The sequence below is a fragment of the Drosophila bipectinata genome, chromosome 3R, assembly GCF_030179905.1.
Source record: "Drosophila bipectinata strain 14024-0381.07 chromosome 3R, DbipHiC1v2, whole genome shotgun sequence".
Classification (NCBI taxonomy): domain Eukaryota; kingdom Metazoa; phylum Arthropoda; class Insecta; order Diptera; family Drosophilidae; genus Drosophila; species Drosophila bipectinata.
The window spans coordinates 29,297,757-29,313,053 of record NC_091739.1 but is presented as its reverse complement, the minus strand read 5'-3'; the positions used below and the strand labels follow the sequence as shown (position 1 = coordinate 29,313,053).

Below are 15,297 nucleotides of genomic sequence, written 5' to 3'. Positions count from 1 at the left end.
CACCCCCATCGGATCTTCGATTCTGCTCTGGGGCCACCTATTTTAATTTCACATGAACATGTTAATGTTTACACGCGTACCGCGATTTTTATGTTCGCTTCCTCCCTCGCCCAGCACCAGATACTCCGTGCCTCAACAATATCCCCCTGGCCACGATCCGGCTAACGATCCAGCCAACCACCGTCTTGAGCTTATCGCCACGAGCGTCCGGCGATCCGACGACTCCCGAGCTCGTCTTTGGGGCAGCCAACAGCTGCTCGGGCCGAGCAATCCCCAAGATCAGTCGCAGTTTGCTCGTCAACCTCGTCGTGTCTCGGCTTTAACGGTAAAATTCGTAAACCCAATCGATCCCGAGACTTACGTGGGTTTAACTGGAAGATCGGATCCAGATTTGAGAAACTTTTTCGTGGATATTTGTTGACGGTGCTTAAAGTTAAGGATTAAAGTTTAACCTTAAGGATTTGCAAAAGTTAAAAAAATGAGTGGAAATACGAGTTCCGGTGGTCCCAAGGATCGGGCCAAGCCGGTGGAGACTCTGGTTTTAGCCAATTACGCTCTTAAAGCCGAACAGAAACGGGCCCAAGGACAAGGTGGGCGGAAAGAAGATGAACGCATCACGAGTGCTGTTATGAAGGTTCTCGAAGGATACGACTGGAATCTTGTCCAGGCTTCGGCTAAGTAAGTATTTATATTGTAGGGGAGATTAATATTAAAACATCAGGAGACAATATCTAATTTTCGCCCATTTTTTTATTGGGGAGTTTTTCTTAAACTGTATTAATTTGAGGGGCTTTTTGAACTTATCTTAGTTCAATTGTTTAAAAATTAACATACGCAAAAAAAACATAAAGGTGTGGTAGAATCTATCAGATTTTTTTTAACTACCACTGAACTACCCAGAAAACAGTACTACAAAAGTTTTCAGACTTTTAAGAAAAAAAAAGATCTAATAAATCTTTTCAAAAATTTAGTCTAAATAAAAGACATATTTGTGGGTAAGGATGTATGGATATATTTCGAATAAATGAAACTTTAATAGGCAGAAAAAATATTTAAAAGAGGACCTTAGCGCCTTCTAAACGGGGTCTATAGGCCGCAATTGTAAAATCCTGAATGACTAAGCCTGTCGCATGGATTGAAGCTCAACCTTTGCCTTGCCCACTTCGATGGGTTCGCTGATTAACACAATTTCCAGCGTTTATTTGTAGTGTACATATATGGGGGTTTTCTTTTATTTAACTGGGTAAACAAAGTTGGCGAACCGCAAAGGGAAAAGGGGGCCAACACAATATTGGTGGGAGGAAAGCGAACGAAACGATTGGGAATCTGTCGGCATATGTAAATATAAATGAATTTACACATTCACACATATTAGACAAACAAACAACGGTGAGCATATACATATATATGGATGTATACATATATAAAGCTGCTGCTGTTACCAACAAATTGGCCAAAGGCAGAAATAATAGAAAAAGGCAATAACAAGACGCCAGATACAAAATACAGGCCTCAATAAATGTGTGCCAGCGAGGAACAAAATGTTCGAGATGAAGACGCCGACGACAAATCAATTCAGGCATAAAAAGCGAATAAATATGTTTTTAGCGTTAAGATGCTAACTGCTAACAAGGTGGGGGTGGGGGATACGGGGGCTTAGCCGGTGGAGGGGTAAACCACAAGCTCCACAAGATCTCAATCCAAGCGAACCGGGCTGACACTTGACTATGTCGACCGTGCTTGCCCCCCCTGTATTTTGGACCACTGGGAGTCGTGAGAAAGACACGAGTGCCGGTAGTCGGCTGATCCCTCTGATCCCGCGGGATCGTTCACATCCCAGCTAGTGGATCCTTGGGAGCCCGGCGTTCCAGAGCTCTTGGCAGCTGTTTGTCCGGCAATTAGCAAATACTAGGGGACTTCCACCTCCGGTCTTCCAGACTGGGTACCGGCCTTATCTGCGTTTGTCAGTCGCCTCCGCGACACGCTTTGTTTTGCCACAGTTGCTGTTGCTTATCGGTGGGTTTGGAGGCACTGAAAATAATTCAATTATTATAAATTATATTAAAATTTTTTGCATATAATATGAGTTATTGGTTCTATTGGATCCAGATCTATAAACTCCTGCGTGCTTTTGATTGATAAATGGTATATATTTTGTGTTCTCTATTTGAAGCTTTTTATTAATTGTATTTCCCTTAGTGTATTGAAGTGGGGACTATTCTTAGCTGTTCAGGGACAAACATCCTTCGGCTAGCTTGGACCGCCTTCTACTGACAGACCCCTATCACCTACCCGTCTGTCTTGCCGGCCCCCTCGACAACCATGGCTGTTGCTCATTGCAAAATGCGCAGAAAGCGCTGTCAAGAGCACGTGTGTGTTTGCACAAGGATATGAGCGCCATTTCCTTTCCTTTATCTATCCACAGTCGTGTCCCCACCTCCAATACACTATTTTCTCCCTGCCTTCCCCTCGCACTAGAAATTGTTTACCTTGCGCTTTATGAGCCTTGTTTATTTCCACTTAAAATCGCTTAAATGCACATCGCTGGCCCCCTTTTCCGCTCACAGTTACGACGGCCAAGTCCCCCTGTCACCTTCCAAATTAAATCCTGCAAATGGGGAAAAAATATAGTTACCGTGAGTGGGAGATACATTTAATTGCTTTACTCTTCTCATTGATTGACAGCAGCAATTGATGCGAAATTGTTTTCCTATACTGTTTTTTATTGCCAATGGGGAATCCATGGGGACATCTGTGGACATTTTATTTTTACCTGCTAGCTTAAAGCTGAAATAATTTCATTTTCTCTCGTTTATAAAAATATATTGTGATTTTATGATGTTAAAAATGAATAAACATTTATGAATGTGTGTTACATTTTTAAAGCTTATATATATCAAGACCCACCTATACTTAGATAGAACGTAAAATATTTTATTGCTATTTGATGTTCTTAAATAATTTTCGCATGAATCACTTATACCAAAGGAAATATACTTGGAAATAAATAAAAAATACGAAGAAGCCACTTGAAGCGTTATTACGACTGGCGTCGTACCAAACAAATATAAGGGAATATATATATAGATATGTAAGGTTTGGTTATTAAATAATACACATGCATGATGAAGGAACCCCTTCCAGCTAATAGCTCTGGAACTTATGCGCCCTGCTCTATTTGCTCGACTCGATTAGATATGAAGTTTATTAAGGAGGAGGAACTGGAACTTCGGGTAGGACTTTGGCGACGCGTCGCTAACATTATAAATATATATCTTGGCTTATCTTGGCTTGTCCGTTCCGAGGTGTTATCACACACCCCACAAGGGGCCACCACCAGGTGGGGTGCTCGGTTCCCAGCCCTGATATCATCCGATGCGATCCCAGTAGACAGAATAGTTCGTCGACGAGTCAATTTACATGGCCCCAACAAGTCATCTCGGCCAGCCTAACCAAACACAACGTTTTCTATACCATGAGAGTAAAGGTAGATCCTCCCCCATGCGACGGGGTCCACCGCAGAAACATATCAACTGGGGGACAGTGGGGCGAATACTACTTGTTTTATATGGGCGTTACTAAATAAAGTTTATCGTTTTTGGTTTAACACTGCCTCCGAATATCTATTTTTTTTAAATCAGTCTAGAATATAGTTCATTTAAAAAACTATTTAAAACTGTATGCCGCACCCACAGTTCTGGTGTTTTTCTGGTGCTGACAAAGCCGGCAAACATGTTCCTAGCTGTTGCTCCACCTCATGTTGGCATCCACCACCGTCCAATACCCTCCATTGTCCTGCCACTTTTCCTACCATTTTTCGAAATCCGCCCGCAAGAGCAGCAACCTCAGCTCCTGGTGGCCGGCAAAAGTTTGTGCAGCGGCAACAACAACAAGTACAGAGATACACGTGCGGCTTACAAGGCAAATATTGATTTTGTTGTTGCCGCCAATGCTGCTGATGCCGCTTCGTTCCTCTTCTTGTTTTTGTTGCCTCTGTGAGGGTGTCGTTGCGGTGGCCATAACCACAAGTGTTGGCCAAAAAGTTTTCAGCCTAGACTCTTGCTTTGCATACTTTACGTTTTGGGGGAGCTTTGTAGCGCTGCCTGTAGCCTGGAATTTACAAAAACATCCTCTTTCTGTTCTGGTCCCCCCGAGGTGTTGTAGACATTTTGTAGTCCCCCATTTTGTGTTTTGTAATCGATGGCATCAAATTTTATGACCAGGTAAGCGTGACAATGGCCAAAAAAGTATCAGACACTAAATTCGTCTGAGCTAAGACGGTGCTACGTTGTGAGCTAAAGCTAAAGCCAAAGCCAACGAGGCTCAAAGGGATTCGGCGATTAAATCCACCAGTTGAGAAGGGAGCTTCGACGTTTTTTTTTTATATTTTGGTGGTTACTTTGCAAAAGGATTCACATTTTTGGCAGGAAATGATGTTGACAAAGTTATGACAACTGTCATGTATAGAGATGAATATGTCCGGGAATTATATATGCTTTTTATAATAAATTAATATTGTATTTTATACGGTTACGGTTCAGTGGTAGTGCCCACGCTGCGAATGAGTAATATTTGTTTAACTGAAATACAAATCAAAGGGTATACCAAACTTTAGTTAACGTAACATTTTTTTTTGTCCTTTCTGGCAAATATTAAACAACGTTTGCACCATGAAATTGAAGGCACAGTTGAGCCGGCCATAAGCTTTTACCAAAAAGTACATTTCTGGTTAAATCCGCTCGACGTGCCGCTTAAAAAAGGGTTCAATAGCTCGGTTCAGTTTAGTTCAGCGGTTGTGCCTCCACCCACGGATTTTATTGACATAGAGAATCCTGTGGCAGGGCCGCAGCTCCCATGGAAGAAGACACCCACGCGATTATTCCTCGGTTTCCGCCGTCCCTCCGTTCAGAAATGTTCAACGGATTCGGACGGAAAATCGCCAGCGGGTAAATAGGTGTGGCAGAGTGGGCGAGTTTTTCATTTTTGTGAGTTACCAAAAATTCTCGCAGCTTAGTATATCGATTACACTAACAAACAGGCAAATACTTTCTAACGAAAACTAATAAACAAATTTTTATTAATGTCTCGTTTTGCATTATAAAGCATGAATCATGCCAAGAGTTGTATAAAAATGTGTTTGGTTCTCAGTGATTTAATATTTAAATAAGTCTTTAAGCTTAGGGTTATAAATGAGTCATCGAGGTGGAATAAGTTTAGCTTGAAATCTGATATTCATCATTTGATTACAAGTATAAAAGTGTTTCTTTAGAAGAGGTCTTTAAGATTTAAATTCTGGTAAGTTATTCTTAAACAGAAACATACAAAAATCCTATTCCGGCTGATTGGTGTAAGTTTTGGCCAGAGCTTGATTCAGGGCCACCGAATGACAATCATCAAATGTCAGGGACACATATCCAGCTGACATCGCATAGCATTGATTGTACGTTGTTGTCGGAACAGAGAGCTGCCGTATAACCGCCAGGCCGTAGGCCAGAATGATGCAGGGCTCTACAGTGCTCAGCTCTTCTACGCCACTTAAACTGTCGCTCTTCATTGCGTGCCCCTTCATTGGCACGCCCCTTTTGCCTATGCCGCCCAAACGGTTGACGCCTATCGAGTTCCTCCTCGTCCTGGCCTGGTCAAGGGACAAAGGCACTGGGAATACGTGTCCTTTTTGGGGTCGGGTGTACTGCACCCGATCGCCCACTCCTCCCCTGACACTTGGCTCAAGTGCGGCACGGTCGCTGTAAAAATAAATTGACTTGGAAATTGAAAAAAACAAGAAAATGAAAATGTTAGTGGAACTGGAAGTGGGAAGTGGAAGTGGGAAATGGATGTGGATGCCGATGTGGAGGGGCATCGCCAAATGAAATGATAACAGAGAATGGGCTCCGGATGAAGTGGCAGAAAGGCAGGCAGTGGCCGACGAGTTGGCAAAGAGGCGGCTTAAATCGAAAGGGAAAGCTTAAAAAGCGAATCGGGCCAACAATGAGTGGCCCATGATTCTGAAGAGGTCGCCATGTGCGGGTACTTCATGGGCTTCTCTGATAAGTTACCAATAGGTTTCTTCATTCCCATTGATCCCTGACCAAAGCTAAGTAGTCAGGCCGAGATGTTTATCTTGTTACCAAAACCCACCAAAGTTAAATAAGAGTGACACTGAGGAAAATAAATGGGTAACAAAAAGGTCTCTTGTCTAGAGGCTGTAACTGACCTTTATTAGTAATATATTGAGGATTGCTCACATTTGTAACTATTTCGAAGCAATTTTGGAGGGCACTTGATAAACAATAACAAGTAAAAGCTGTACAAACTCAGATGCAACTCTCACGGTAGCAGAGCCCCCTGGAGTGGCTATGATTACATTTTCCAAAATACTACTGCCACCTTATCTCCTTATCAGGAAGGTCGCCCCACCTTTTTCCAAGATATTTAACCACCTTTTCGTCCGAAACTTGAAAGTAGAAAGGCCAGCAAGCCGCAGAACAAATATATGTATACTGCATCCGTTGGATGCGCTCTTCAATGTATCTCAAATGGCAAGGCAGCAGTCGAGGAAACGAAAACAAAATGTGTTTGACAAAAGTATCGTAAAAGCGGCAGCGGCAGTTGCTAGTTGGTAGTTGGTAGTGCGTGGGAAAATGTGGGCACTGCCTAAGCAAATAAGACATAAAATGGAAAACACAACGAACTGCGGCGGCTGCAATTTGTTTACCCGGCACAGTATCTGTTAGATACATTTCATATTTTTGAACTTGTGAAAATCGGTGAGACGTCCCGGCTGCTAATTAGGCGCATTTGTCCCCAACTTGACATGCGCTTACGAATTGGAAATGAAAATGGGCGTTAAAAATGGAAATTTTTCGTTTACAACTTTGTATGTGTTAAAGCTGTAAATATTTGGGGATCCAAATGCCGACAACCCAACCCTCCTCCTCTTAAATCCAATTTAATAACAAAAGCGCCAAATGGTCCATTGCTGATAAAAGATGCGCAACAAAAGCCAAAGTATCTTTGTATCTTTGGCACATGAGCAAAAAAATAAAAAAAAATACAAAAATGGAAAGCTACAAATTCAAAAATTCCTGGCAGACTCGCCGCTCGTTTCTCATATTTGCTCATGAGCTAACGGCCACTTGAAGATATCACTTAATGAGATTTGCGCATCTCCGAGTGCAACCAGAGCGGCAACAACAGCAACAACAACAACAAATAATGAAGACGTGCTTGAATTGCCAAGTGCCCCGAGTGTACACTCTGGGGGCAAGATGCAAGTGGCGAGGATGAGGGTGAGGGTGCACCACCTCCTGCGTCAGAGATGTGAATGCAGCAAAACGAACATCACTTGATTCTGATTAGCGTGCTGTCAAGCGTGAGACTTGCATGTAAATCGCAGGAGGAGGATGCTGCTACAAGAGGATCGCGGGGCAAGACTGTGGAAAGACGCCGACGATACCAAGGGGCAGATAACGGCCGAGTCGCCAAGTCGCTGAGCATCTCCGAGCCGCCATTTGGCCTCCGGTTGCGGCTTTAATCGCTTAATAAGCTCGGCCATACTCGTAATTAAGTCCAGGCGAAAACCGGCTGACAAAATCATTTAAACGGTTTTCCAAATCCACCAAATTCAAATACTACAACACAGAGAACAAACTATTTATTAATTAGAATTAGTATTAATTTATGAGAGAGTGCCGTAGAATGTTGCTGTGGCACGCCTTATGTCGTAGGCACGCCATATTGTCTGCAACTTATAATCTCCCCCGGGAAATGGAAGAACTCTAGTTCCTTGGTCTGTTACCAAACTAATTGGAATTTTGGCTTCAAGATCGTGCTGAAAATAATCAAGTATTTTAAATAATTAAAACCACTTAAATTAAAACTAATATAAAAAAGTACATACGTCAAAAGGACACGGATGATTCATGTTTGAAGTATTCCTTAAGAAATCATAGAAAAACTTGATAACAAGATTTGATTGGATGGGATTACGGTTGCTCAAAAAACGACAGGCATCAAATGTTACATTATACATGAAAGGTCGATACCCATTGAAGCGCTTATATAGTGCCACATTTACCTAGAAAAATCGTTCATTATTAATATAATGATTTTGGAACATAAACTTACCTTAACTTTGGTAACTGGAGTTTGGTACAACTTCACTTTTACATGAGCAAATTTGTATGTACGATTTACAGACTTCAGTTGACAAGATTCGAATTCAGAAAACTTGGTATCCTCACTTGTACACTTTATGTTAGTATATTCAAAATGGGATGTGATCTAGAGTAACAGTTGATAAGTTATATGATACCGTATTGTTCACATTTTCTTACTTCCTGGAGCAGATATAGAAACATAACTATTTGAAATAGATACATTCTGTAGCAAATTTTTCTTGACTGAATAATATTTTCAACTATTCTGGATAGGTATGCCACTAAAAATGTTGTGCAATAAAAATTAGAAACCAATTTTTCGCTAGAAGACTTTAGTTAATTGACATCTGATTGGAGAATCGGAAATAATGTTTAAAACTGTTTGTGATCATATAATAGTAAATCAGTACAATTACCTAGAAATTCGTTTATAATTAATATAATGATTTTGAAACATAAACTCACGTTTTTTTGGTATCTGGTGTTTAATACAAATTCACTTTTACATTAGAAAGTTTGTAGGTACGATTTACAGACTTTTATTGATCATAGTCGAATTCAGCAAAACTTCTTATCCTCACGTAGGCACTTAGAATACTGAAAATGTTATGTAATATGGAATATTCATTAACAATAGAAATGATACCGTATTATACCCCTTTTCTAACCTCCTGGACCTGATAGGAACGTCAGCTTGGGGAACATCTTTCTTTCCCTGAATATAAAAATGAACTGTTCTGGTTAAGTAAGCCGCTAAGGGTTATGATTGCATTTGTTTTGGGAATAAATTTTCCGCTAGAAAATTTATGACATTATTTAAGCTATAATTGGGGAATTAAAAAAAAAATATTAATAAAAAAAAATGGAAATATTTTTTACCGAAAATACTAAGTTTTAAACCATTTTTCCGCTAGAACATTTAAAAATAATTGATCTATTAGTTTAAAAAATAATTGTTGGTGCTATTAGCTAGATTTAAAGACTGGTATATTTTTTCATTTGAATTTAAAGAATCCTTTGAATCAAATGGTGACAAATTTCAATTTTTATTGGAGAGCACTTTAGTGCCTAGAAAATGTATTGCTTTTATTTTAATTTGTGTAAATATCTCCTGAGCTTGCTTTCAATTTGAGTGCACGGAGTTGGGTAACTCGGGACACCTGAGAACACCTGTTTATTGATTGGGTCTGATTGACAACAGTTTCTACCATTTTTCCTGTGCTGAGTTGGACTTTTTGCGGCAGGCATAGAATGCAGTCAGGCATGTCAAATAAACTCATCCACTGAGGCATTAGCACTCACACTACATAGGGTACAAGGACTACAAGGACACACACAACTCAATTGAAAGATTTACCTAACAAATCTCTGCTCTGATCATGTTTGCTTAGGATAAATAATTCAATATACAACGTGGCTTCGAAAAAGGTGGGCAGCCCAGAGGGTGCCATATAAGATGCCATCCAAGCTACCCCTCCTGGCGCCTGGAACGCCTATCTCTTTGATTGAATCTCTGTCTTCATTGTATTCCTAGGTGCTCCGACATGCCAAATAAAAATGAATATACAGATAAAAACAATGTTGTGGGTGTCCTCATGATGGAGCAGTTACACTGGAGATAAATTCTATGAAAATGTATGGATAAGTTGGAAAGGTTACTAGGAAAGTAATTTTTATTGGTCGAATATTTTGTTGAATTTCTTTCAGTGAGAGTAGATTTTAATTTGCTTTTCAGATATTTGCTTTTTTGCCACAATGCGGGACTGATGTTACCTTTCGCCTCTGTTTTATTGAAACGAGCTCGAATCGTTTTTGTCAATTGAATTATTTGGAAAAGGAGTGGAACGAAATAGTAGTCCTTTCGCTTTATTGAAAAGTCAGGGGTTCTTTGGCAAGCACTCTAAGGATTCCCACTGTTGTTTGCAGTTGTCTAAATCGAGACATTTTTGTTTTTTTTTTATGAATTGGGAAGCCAGGTTTGAGAAATACTATTCTGTGAGAATTTATCACGAATTTTCGGATTGCTCGGACTGCTCACTCTGCAATCGCTTCAAAAGAAAAAAGTTTATTTTTGACTGCACTCTTGAACTTTTCTGGTCGCCGGCCTTGATTCCATTCCTCACTTTGCCCTCCTATTTACCACTATTTTATTTGCCGTCGGGCAAATAAAAGTTTTAATTGCAATTTTCAGTTTGTCATTATTCCTTGTTGTTGTTGTTCTGGGGAGGAAAAGTGTTTTCCGTGGACGTCTTTTTGCAATTAACTTGGTACTTATTTTCCCGACCAACAAGTCAGAGCTGCAATACTTATTACGTACAAAGAAATTTTTTTAGAATCCTTTCTGTTCACTCCTTTCAATGGCATCCTTTTGATAAAATATACATTTTATTAATTTATTAATTTTCTTTGCAGGGCACCCACGGATAGAAAAAAGGAGCACATCAAGCGCCCCATGAACGCCTTCATGGTCTGGGCTCAGGCTGCCAGAAGGGTCATGTCCAAGCAATATCCACATCTTCAGAACTCAGAGCTAAGCAAATCATTGGGCAAGCTGTGGAAGTAAGTGTACCCTGTATACATACACCTCTCCAGATGTCCAGAGATCCAAAGAAAATAAGAAAACATGTATATATAGAAGCGCCATGGAAGCACGTCTCTGACAGCATAAACGCCGGGGCATGCACCACTTGGGAAGTGTCTTTTATAAGCTCCACTTCTCGGACAGACAAAGAAGCTTCAAGGGGGCAAAAGTGGGATCCAGTGGGGGGCTTCTTCTCAAAGTTTAGAAAAGGGCCTTGAAAGGAAACAGTCTATTGCATTAAAAAGTCTGGTGAAGGAATTAAAAAGGAAAAGTCATAGTAAATTAAAATAAACAAAACGCGGTAAAGTAGAAATCTACGACTCTATAAAGTCTTGTAAAGTACCAAGTCTGACCTATTGGAACCAAGTCTAGACCCGATTCACAGAAATGACTCAAAATATATGTGGCATTTCCGATTGCGTGAATCACAAACTTGCCGCAAATGTCGCGTCCCTGATTAATGTCAAGATGTCAGGCCAAAGGCCATATTTGCCAGATCGGCATCGTTTTCATACATATATGTTCAATATGTATGTATATTGTTTGTAATAAAATATTGCCGGGCTTGAAATTAAAATTTCACAGTTCAGCGCGATGGGCGATAAGAAGTGTAGTCTTCGGCTGATAAGAAAGTGTAGAATCCGATTCGACTAATTGGGATTGCAAGGCGAACCAATTTGTGGATCCATAAATACATTCCAATTAAACAGGCTGGCAGTGATATATTTTTTCCATTGAAGTTTTCAAAGAGAGATTTTTTAAGATCTCATTAAAATAGAATATTTAAGCCCAATATTAATAGAAATTAAAGTCACTTATTTATTGCATTTTGCAGAAATCTTAAGGACAGCGACAAGAAGCCCTTTATGGAGTTTGCCGAAAAACTTCGAATGACCCACAAGCAGGAGCATCCTGACTACAAGTACCAGCCGAGGCGTAAAAAGGCCCGGGCAATGCCACCGCAGCAGCAGACAAGAGGCGAGGCAGCGGGTAGTCCTACTCCGGATTTAGTTTCCGCAACTGCGACCACAACTTCGCGGCAGAAAAGCTCCAATTCGGCCACAACAAACGGCCTGAGGCGCGGTGGCAAGTCGACGGCACCCAGTCTGGGCATCATCTGCCCTACCAGCTCCAGCTCTAGCTCTAACGCCACCAGCGGCTCCGATGTCTTCAGTAATGAGGCCTTCATGAAGTCCCTGAATAGTGCCTGTGCGGCCAGCCTGATGGAGCAGGGACTGAGCTTGGGCAGTGAGCCCGGCATGGACTCGCCCTGTTCCACGACCAGCTCCCTGTCCTCGCTAACGCCGCCTGCCACACCGTACAGTGGGGCCTCCTCGAGCGCGAAATCAGCTCCAGCCATCAATAACCCGAGTCTCCTGCTTAGGCAGCTTAGCGATCCGGTTGCAAATGCTGGCCACGATTACGGAGTCTTGCTGGAGGCTGGACGAGAGTACGTGGCCCTGGGTGAGGTCAATTACCAGGGAGGCGGGTCAGGCGGAGGCCAGGGGGGTCAGGAAATGGATTTCCTGGAGAACATTAACGGTTATGGCGGCGGATATGCCGGCGGTCGGGTGAATTACCCGGGTTATTCCTCCTATACTGCAACTGGCGGCAACTTTGGACCGGAGTCGCAGCAGCAACCTCCACAGCAGCAGCAGCAGCAGGCGGCGTCACAGGCCAGTGGAGCCTTAAATTACAAGCCAGCCACTGACATCGATCCCAAGGAAATTGACCAGTATCTCATGGATCAAATGTTGCCCATGACGCATCACCACCACCTCCCCCATCATCAGCAACCGTCGCTGCACCACTCGCCGCCTTTGAACTCATCCGCCTCCCTGTCCTCGGCCTGCTCCAGTGCCAGCTCCCAGCCGGTGGTGGAGTACGCTGCCTACTGCGACCACTTGGGTTATCCCTCTGCCAATCAAAACTCAAACTTTGGCCCCCAGCAGCCCTCCCCCTACATTCCGCTGCCGCCCGTCTCCTTGGGGGTCCCCTCGCCGCAGGACCATCAGCAGCAACAGCAGCAGCAGGATATGCAATCCCAACAGCAGGACCAGCAACAGCAGCATCAGAATCCATCGCAGCATCATCTGTGGGGCACTTACACTTATGTCAATCCCTAAGCTACTTAATTTGCACATTTGTTGGCCAGCACGGAGAGAAAAAAGGGGGCTCATCTTGGCTAAAGTCAGGATATGTCCGATATGATGAAGATGTAACTTCAACAGAAGAATGGATGTCTTTTAAGCTTTGTATGGTATATTATATAAATTATTGCAACTATAATAATATAGACGATAGTTTTTTCTCATTCTTTGAGGCTTAAAAATAATTGTTCATCTAATTTTCATCTCCGAGGAGAAACTTTGAGGTTAAGATTCAAATACAAAATAATAAAAGGTCAGTAAAGTACTCTACATTTTTAAGGATCGTTTAGAAAGGATAAATGTACATGATAAATTTTGTTGATAAATTATTAATCAGTTCAAGTTATATGTATATATTTAATCCCCCAATTTTTTCTCTCTGTGCTTTCCACCTCTCCCAACCACCTTACTTCCGCCCCCCTTTTTATGGGTCACTCAGATGGCTTTCGTTTATTGGTTTATTGTCTGTGCAATGTCTGTGTGAGTGTTTGAGTATGCGTGTTTCTGTGTGTGTGTGGTGGTATTAAGCTGGAGGGTCCTTTTGAAGATTCTGTGCAATTTAAGCTAATCGCTGCGATTTTCGTTTATGGCTGCACTTTTTCTTCCCCCCTCAATGAATATGCGATTGCGAATCGAATGCGAATCGAAATGAATGGTATATCCAATACAATTCAAATGGAAATTGCTTATATTGTAGACGAGATGGTTTGTGTTTCGATATTTTGTAGCCAATTGAAAGCAATATAAACTATTAGTCTTAATAAACTTTGCAAATTGTATGGGAATGGTATTTTAAAATGGCAAAGATAGTATACGAACCAGTATGCCAATTCTAATCGTTTGAAAAATGAACGAGGCATTCAAAGCAGCAATTGTAAAAGATCTTAATTATTATAAGAAATATTTAAATTGATAGAAATTGTAAAAAAAAACAAAATTAGACCTATTGATTTCAATAAAATCTAGAAGAAAAAAAGTGAAAATTCAATTTATTTACGAAAAGGTCAAAAAGGTAAGCAAATCAAGTTAGTATCATGTTACAGTTGGCCAGAAAATGAAATTAATATCAATTTCCCGGGTTCTTGGAAATAAAGCTATGAAAAATTCAGAAATTTCAGTATTGCCTGTGGCTGACAGAATTTGCCCCCAACAGGGCGTGGCATTTGACAGTTTCCCACACTCTGGTTAGCCAGCACATAACGTATACGCCATGTATGTATGTATGGGATTGAGAGAGGCACCTGTAAACGTTGTAAAACCAAAATAAATTCCAACGAAATTAACACCCAAATTTGTAGAGGCGAGTACTTCACTTTATTTTTGCAAAAGCAAGACCAATTGAGCCAAAATGAAAATCACACTCAACCTCGAATTTGTTACTTTTTTGAATCTTTCATTTAGCACGGCATTTATTTTATTTATTTAAAATTGAAAGCTTAAGTTCAATTTGCGTCTGTAACAAGTTGTTGTTAATTGAAGCGCAAACAGGAAAGGAAAACAAAAGCGCAGCTAAAAACCCAAAACACAAAATTTACAAGGGACATTAGAAGAAAAGAAAACCCAAACGAGTGAAGAGGAAAAAAAATGAAAACAAAATGGTCGGGAAAACAAAATGGCGGAAGGCAAACAGATATGTATTTGTATGGGTATGCATTAATTTAGAAAGTTGCACAGAGTCAGAGTCCAAATTAACACATTTGCGGAATCTCTTGTTTATTTATTCACATAAATTATGTACAGTATTTATTTTCAGATTTTGTGCTTTTTTCTCTATCGGGCAGGCTTCTTTCAATTCGGTGCCAGTCGCCAGACGCTTTCTCACTTATTATGCAAATTATTTTCGCCGATTGGGCGGCAGATTTTCGGGAATTATTGCGCCACAAAAAGTTCCAAGAAAGTATCGGAAACAGCCCAGAGCTAAATCAGAGAAATTAAAAAGTTTGCCAGACCAAATTAATAATCAGTTAATGAGACTGCATTATTAATAGAACAATTTGATTGGGTCCATTGAGTTGGACCCAAGTTTAATTTAATATGTACAAATTTATGAATAGGATTCTTCATTATTTTGAAAGCCAATTTCCCTTTATAAGCTTTAAATCAAACTCCAAAATAAGGGAAATTTAGATCCTCTTATAAGCATTAATTACATTTGAGCGTTTGGGAATTCGAATTTCAATTACTTTCCATATTTAATTTGCCTACAAATTATTGATAATTAGTTTAATCTGAGTTTTCGATAATTGTCCCGGGAATGTAATTTAATTATCTCCATTATGATTGGCAGATGGAAAGGGGCGCTCACGTGGCAAATCAGCTGGGTGGCTCGAGTGCATTCGAGCAGAAAAAGCGAATGTCATTCCTCATTAATTTCAGAGGCGCACAGGCCGAACAAATGTTGTGTGTC

General features: G+C 40.8%; 1 protein-coding gene and 1 long non-coding RNA gene across 2 annotated transcripts; one reads left to right on the top strand and one right to left on the bottom strand.

Moving 5' to 3' along the window:
• The first annotated feature begins 314 nt into the window (after window positions 1–314).
• Window positions 315–13,849, top strand: Sox100B. Its single transcript, XM_017233307.3, has 3 exons — window positions 315–678; window positions 10,572–10,718; window positions 11,576–13,849. Exons 1-3 carry the CDS (start codon window positions 479–481, stop codon window positions 12,864–12,866), a joined length of 1,638 nt encoding a protein of 545 aa, XP_017088796.2. The 5' UTR covers window positions 315–478; the 3' UTR covers window positions 12,867–13,849.
• On the bottom strand, window positions 7,691–8,250 carry LOC138926550 (uncharacterized). Its single transcript, XR_011443103.1, has 3 exons — window positions 8,128–8,250; window positions 7,901–8,077; window positions 7,691–7,831 (listed from the first exon to the last, which is right to left on the bottom strand). It is a non-coding gene; the product is annotated as an uncharacterized lncRNA (long non-coding RNA).
• Window positions 13,850–15,297: the final 1,448 nt, after the last annotated feature.